Here is a 7413-nt window from a genome sequence, read left to right as displayed (position 1 = left end):
CCCGATAATTTACTTTAAGTACTTGATTTAGCGTGGAGGCCTAAACATACCGGCCCCCTTGCTATAAGCAACGTTCCAAAGATGGTTCAGCCACCACACCTTACATTTACATTTATTTACATTGTAAATTATGTTCTTTAACTTTGTGAATTCCCGCTCAGATTGGTCCTTGCCCGGGGATCTAGTCCGCACGTTCTCCGGTCCTCCTTGCAATCTCTAGCTACGGGGAAAAATGGAAGAAAAAGCTAATAGGAAAAAAAGGTGTGGTTGATCATTTCATTGCACTTTTATTTAAATTCGGTATGTATTCATGAATACTAAATATAAAATTTTAACTATTTTGTCACATTTGGTGAGCTCCTGATATAATCAGCCCGAACATGGAAGCTTGCGCCAGTAAACCGCCGATCGTTGTTGGCGGAGTGCCACATACCATGACCTGGGCGTATACATCAGCGCCAAGTGTTAGTCGAGTGGGGGTGGCCCGATAGAACTGTGGATCCGCCAAACGCATAAATTGAAACGGCGTCGCTATCGTTGGGTCGATGTTAGCCGCAGGGCTGAGTCGGCTGTATCGCGTAACTAGCCTGGCCTGAGTAATTACTCGTTCCGCGACCCCGTACTTTCCTCGCAGCACGAGGGAACATGTTTTCGCGCGGGCGTTGCTGACTTCGAGCTGAAGCTCCCGTGCTAGGTCCCTGTCGATGGTACTGCTGGGGGCGCAAGAGTCAATCAACGCCCGCACCAGATGAAGTCGGCCGCCTGACTCGATTCGTACAATTGCGGTTGGGGCGATGGCTCGTAAGACATGATGTTATATGTATTACATAAGTATTTATGTAGGCCAATGCAGTGTGTAGCAGACTGCATATTTTTGTTGCGGGTTTGGTAGTGGAACTGATAGGTATATGAGAAGGGGAATTCGCGATGGTTTTTACGACGACGTAGATGATGAGACAGAGTTGCTGGGTTGTTCCTCATCCTGTTCTCTATATGGCGGCAATAAGACCAGTTTTACTAATGGCCTTGTGACTTGCCCTCTTTCGGTCATGACCTCCACGACTCGTACGCGGTTATCTGAACCTGGGTGTAGGTTAACGATTCTACCTAATCTCCACTCGTTAGGTGGTAGGTTGTCCTCCTTAATAACGACGAGGTCTCCATTTTTCAAGTTGGCTTGTGGGTATTTCCACTTATTGCGCTTTTGGAGTTCCGACAGGTATTCTGTTTTCCACCTCTTGCAGAACGTATGGTGTAGAGCCTTCAGTCTTTGCCAACGATTCACAATCGACGCACGGTGTTCATCAGCGTCGATTTCAGGAGGAGCAAGAAGGTGCCCGCCGACTAAGAAGTGACCTGGAGTAAGTGGCTCTAAGTTTGAGGGTTGGTTTGAAGAGGGACTGAGGGGTCGCGAGTTGAGGCATGACTCAACTCTGCATAGAAGGGTCGTAAATTCTTCGAATGTATATTTATAGTTTGAAGCGATTTTTGTGAAGTGGCATTTAAAACTTTTGACTCCCGCCTCCCACAATCCACCCATGTGGGGAGCTGCGGCGGGAATGAAATGCCATGTAAGCATTTGATGGGTGTATTTTGTTATGGTGTTATTGCGGGCTTCGGCCATAAAGGCTTTGAATTCTGATCTTAGCGATCGCGAAGCTCCGAAAAAGTTGGTACCGTTGTCGGAGTAGACATTTTTTGGGCACCCTCGCCTCCCCACGAATCTTGCAAATGCTGCCAAGAATGACTGTGTGCTTAAATCAGAGGTGGCTTCCAAATGGATCGCCTTGGTTGCAAAGCACACAAACAGACATACGTACCCCTTAGACACCCTGCAACCTCGTCCGTTGTAGTTCTTTATGTCGAAAGGTCCGGTGAAGTCGACACCTGTGTTAGTAAACGCGCGTGAAAATGTGGTGCGTTCTTTAGGAAGAATGCCCATAAGCTGCGTTTGCGACCGTTTTCGGTAGATCGTACAGATCTTACAGTTGTGAATTGTCGATTTGATCATATTCTGGACTCGAGGTATCCAATATTGCGTTCTAATCAAGCGCAGCATAAGCTGATTCTCACCATGCAGTGATACTTTGTGAACGAACTGGACTATAAGACGAGACAAGTTGCTATTATATGGAAGGATAATTGGGTGGCGCTCGTTATAAGCGAGATCTAAAGATTTTCCAAGGCGACCACCTGTCCTAATTATATTTTCCTTGTCAATGTATGGGTTCAGGGACAAGATTTCACTTTTTGGACTTATTAATTTTGCCGATCTCAGTGATGAGTACTCCTGACCATAATGCTGCTTCTGGCAGATAATTATTAAGCGTTGAGTCGTTGCTTTGATTTCATCAGCTGAAATCGAACAAGATTCCGCTTGAAATGAAGCTCTAGTGTTACGGCGAGTTCTTTGGGAGAATCTCAGTACGTATGATAGGACTCTCAAAGCTCTCGGTAGATCGGAAAATCTTTCAAGAATATCATTACTAATATCGACTGCCGTGGTCGCATGAACCTGTACCCTTTTTTGTTCTAACTGTGTCTTATAGTCCTTTTCCTGTGTGGGCCATTGTGTTCTTTCTTCTTGCAACCAAGAAGGACCCTCCCACCACAAGGAAGAGGCTACCAATTCTTGCGCAATAATACCCCTGCTAGCTAAATCTGATGGATTTGATGCTGAATCCACATGGAGCCAATTTTGGCTTCCAACTTTCTCAATGATTTTTGTTACGCGATGGGCAACAAATGTTGACCATGAGCAGGGAGGTTTTCGAATCCAGGCTAGGACAATAGTCGAATCTGTCCACAGATGTGTGGTAAACTGGCCTAAAGTGAGATTGCTAACGATCGATTCAACAAGTTCTGCAAGCAGAACAGCACCGCACAGCTCCAATCGTGGTAACGAAATAGTTTTGACCGGTGCCACTCTGGACTTAGCCAGTAGAAGATTGACAAATACCTTTTCCGCTTTTTGAACCCGAAGAAAAATAGTGGCTGCGTATGCCTTTTCTGAGGCATCGCAGAAGCCATGAAGTTCTATTTTATCTGTAGGAGAAAAGTATACCCAACGAGGAATACGAATTTTGTCGATGTGGCAGTAGCTCTCTACAAAGTTTTGCCAACGATCGGACGATGCAGTTGAGACAATTTCGTCCCAACCTGTTCCTTCCAACCAAATGTCTTGCATTATAATTTTTGCTGTAACTACAAATGGCGCGAGCCATCCTAATGGGTCAAATAATTTTGCAATAGCCGAAAGTATTGCTCTTTTTGTAAAGCGAACCTCAGTCTCCAATGGCTTGGCAGTAAAATAAAACTTATCAGAATGGGCATTCCATCTGATGCCCAACGCCTTGACGGTACTGGTGTCCTCAAAATCCAAAAAATCTTCGTTTAAAAGGTGTGATTTGGGTAATCCTTCCAGTATTTTTTCGCAGTTGGATGTCCATTTTCGTAGCGGGAATCCAGCAGATTGTAAAACCATTGATACCTCGTCTTTAGCTTTGATGGTAGATTCGATGGTATGTCCTCCTGCTAAAACATCGTCGACATACATACATTTTTTCAATATATCTGAAGCTACAGGATATAGACTCTCTACATCGTCAGCTAATTGAAGTAGGGTTCTAATTGCTAAGTAAGGTGCGCAATTAACACCGAAGGTAACCGTGTTCAGTTCATATAAATTAATTGGTTCGCTTGAGCTTTTTCTGAAAACAATACGTTGATATTTGGTTTGATCAGGGTTTAATAAAATTTGGCGATACATCTTTTCGATGTCGCTGTTAAACACATATTGAAATAGTCTCCACCGTAATATTAAAATTGTCAAGTCACTTTGCAGGACTGGACCTGGGTGGAGGATGTCGTTGAGACTGACTCCGTTTGCAGTCGGACACGATGCGTTAAAGACTACTCGCACTTTGGTGGTAGTGCTTTCCTCTTTCCTGACAGCATGATGAGGTAGGAAGTAGTTCTCACATTCGTCTCCAGGAATATGTTCAGGAATCCGAGTCATGTGGCCCAATGTCTCGTATTCAGACAAGACCCTATTGTATTCTGATTGTAAAGGTGGATCCTTTGCTAAACGCGTTTCACTTCGAAAAAATTGTGAGCAAGCGATCTTAAGTGACGGACCTAATCGTACGTTAGTTGGAAAATCCTGTTTGAACGGCAGTGACACAATATATTTGCCTGCTTTATTCCGTTTAGTAGTGCTTTTATAAAGTTCCTCGCAATAGGTTTCATCTTTGTTGTAAGTCTTATTTCTTGGGATATCTTCCAATTCCCAAAAGGACGCTAAGCGTTTGTCTAAATTTATTTCGCTAAAAAATGATACGCACTTATTCGCTGGGGTACTTGTGTCAGTTTGACCGGTGAGAATCCAGCCGAAGACGGTTTCCTGAGCAAGAAGAGTTCCCAGTACGTCTTTCCTTATACCGCCTAGCATTATTTGTGCGTAAATATCTCCACCGAGGACAAGATCAACTTGCTCACTTACAAAAAATCTCTTGTCTGCTAAAACTAACTCTGGAAACGCTTGCTTAGTCCTAGCATCGATTTGGCAAGTCGGTAGATTTCCAGTTAATTGTGGTAATACTAACACGGTGGTATCTATATTGATCAGTGGGTCAATTGGTGACCGCAGTTGTATAAAACACGCCTCTTTTACTTGAGCTGAGACTGTGTTATTTATTCCAGATACTTGAGCTTGTATCCTCCTCGAGGGCAGATTAATCCTACGCTTAAGTCTTTCAGTAATGAAAGAGCACTCCGATCCGGAATCTATTAGAGCGCGGGCCGAAAAATTTGTATTATTAAAATATATATTGACTCGGGCGGTCCCTAATAGAATTCCTATGTTGGTATTAGCAAAGCAGGATTGGACATTTTGGGTTGGTCCTTTGTTTGCTTTGGAAGCATCGTGTCTTGCCTGAGCTTGAGCAGAAGTTGACGCGATGTTCTCTAACCCATCGGATACGTTTGTTTGATGCCTTTGGTTCATAGTTGCTTTTGGCTGAAATGCTTGAATGTGAAGGAGCGTGTGGTGTCTTTGGTGACAGACGCTGCAATTAAATGAGCATGTACACCTAGTCACAGTATGTCCAGAAGATAAGCAATTCAAGCAACCATGATTATTTTTAATGAAGGCGATTCTGTCTGCCGTTGTTATTTTAAGAAATTTTTGGCATTTTGACAGTTTGTGATTGTTGCCTTTACAAAATTTGCACAGAATCTTGGCTACGCTTGCTTGGTAGGCCCCGTGCCTTTTCTGAGTTTCATTGTTTTTGCTATTTTGGGGCTTTGAAAATCGAGGGTGTTTTACAGCTTTAATATCTGATATTGTTTCAAGTGTTTGAAACCTATTAGAGAGGAATTTATCCATATCCTCCCACTTGGCAATTTCGGTTTTATTTTCAATTGTTTGTTCCCAAAGAGCCAACGTACTCTCTGGCAATTTCGTGGAGCAGAGATATGTAACGATGGCGTCCCAATTGGATACGTCAATTTGATGACATCGCAAAGCCGATAAACAATTATTAATATTTCGCTGTAACTTTTTTAATGAAGTACCGCACTCACTTTCTACTGACTCTAGGTTAAAAAGAATCTTTATCTGCGAATTCACTAGAATGCGTTTATTCTCGAACCTATCACAAAGGTTTTTTCCATGCAGTATTGAAGCCCTCGTTTGTAACATCACATTTGCTAACTATCTCTTTGGCCTCCCCCTGAGTTTTCTGGTTCAAATGAAACAACTTTTCTACAGGAGTGAGGCGCTTATTATTGATATAAATGGCCGTAAACATGTCACGGAATGTAGGCCACGAGAGATAATCGCCTTTGAACACATCCGTATCACACGGTGGGAGATGGATGTTGTGTTCTCTGGCCGACATATCCTCGGTATCTTTGTCACTTTTGACGAGCTTCGCATGGAGTTCTGCCATGTTCGACATGCAGCGCAGATAAGTAGAATAGGTACTTTTATACTTAGCCTTCACTGAGGCTGATTTTGCTTCTACCGCACCTGAACTCAAATACTCTTCGTACGCTATCTTTGCTTTCCTCCACATGGCTTTCAGTTCCTCTTGCTGGATGGCAAGAGTGTATTTTGTGTGCTCCGTTGCAGTCATGCTATTGTAGTCGGCCTCAAACTCAGGCACAACATCAGCTAATCGGATAAATGTTTCCATTTTTAAGATCCTAATGAAAATAAGTTACGAGAGCACTTCGAAAATTATAACTTTCCCAAAGGTTTAAGCGAATAAACCACCACAATCAAATAAGTTAACACCGCAATTTAGGTGCAATTTCGCACGGATATCAAATTATTTATTAACTATCAAGCGTAATATATGTATGTAAATATATGTATTTATGTATACTCGCGCACACTAATGAAAATCTTCTAAGATTACAGGAACTGATACTCGCCACCCAACTCTCAGCGAAATATTTGTGTATAAATGTGAAATAATTCAACTGTGCTACGCATATATTATTTTTGTTGATTAATCGTTCAAAGTGATCTTGTGGATGCAGAATTGCAGAAGTTAAAAAGTGTCCCAATGTGAAACCAAATGTGTGTAACAAGTGCAGTCACAAGTGAGGTTATGTATCCTCAACTCAGTGAATTGTTGTTAGTGCCGATGATTTGACCAATTAACAAATGCTTGCAACACGATTGTTTGAAAATATTGAAAGCAAACTCGATGTGAAAAATAATAAAATCGATGTTTTGCAAATTTGAAATAAGTGATTTTGAAAACACGAAACTAAATATAATAAAAAAACAAAAAAAACTTGTAAAAAGTGTGCTCGCTATAAATTAAGGTTACACTAACAACTGAGGTGGTGTTAAGCACAGAAAAATCTACTCTAACCCACACTTGTGTATTGCTGCAGATATTTGTTCACAACGTTATTTACTAATTAAGTGCGACAGAACACAAAAAGTGATATCAATGCACTGATGATTTCCACAAGATCACTCGCGATAATTTTGGATATGCGCAGGTTTTTGGTATTTTAAATATTTGCCGTATTACGTATACGAGAATGTGCAAGAAATTTGAAATGTCAACCACATACCTTCAAAACTCCTGAATGTTTTTTAATGTGGTGCTGGTGCTTAATTTGGGTGTTGTGTACTGATGTGGTACGTTCCCGACTTATTGTAACTTCACGCTGGTGTTTGTGGCAATTCTCCAGTTGATGCTGGCGGACGGTTGTATACGCAGATGTAATAATCTGGAGACCGCTAGTGACCCTTGACCGCTGGTATTCAAAGAATGGCGCCTTTGTTTAGCTGCAGTGGACTGTATTTGCTTTGCTCTGGTTAATTATAGTTCCTGGCGAAGATGGACCATGAAAAACCCTGGCGACTTAATGAGTATAGACTCGATAAGT

At 42.0% G+C, this 7413-nt stretch overlaps 1 protein-coding gene across 1 annotated transcript; it reads right to left on the bottom strand.

The window, feature by feature from the left end:
- Positions 1 to 1827: 1827 nt before the first annotated feature.
- On the bottom strand, positions 1828 to 3769 carry LOC118755947 (the record flags this gene model as incomplete). Its single annotated transcript, XM_036490739.1, is given in 1 exon segment — positions 1828 to 3769. A coding segment is annotated over 1 exon segment (1942 nt), but the record flags the coding sequence as incomplete, so codon positions are not given.
- Between the last annotated feature and the right edge of the window lie 3644 nt (positions 3770 to 7413).

Source organism: Rhagoletis pomonella, unplaced genomic scaffold (genome assembly GCF_013731165.1).
Source record: "Rhagoletis pomonella isolate Grant_MI unplaced genomic scaffold, Rhpom_1.0 Rhpom_scaffold_08026, whole genome shotgun sequence".
Taxonomy (NCBI): Eukaryota; Metazoa; Arthropoda; class Insecta; order Diptera; family Tephritidae; genus Rhagoletis; species Rhagoletis pomonella.
The sequence above is the reverse complement of the archived record's forward strand: the minus strand, read 5'-3'. Positions and strand labels throughout refer to the sequence as shown.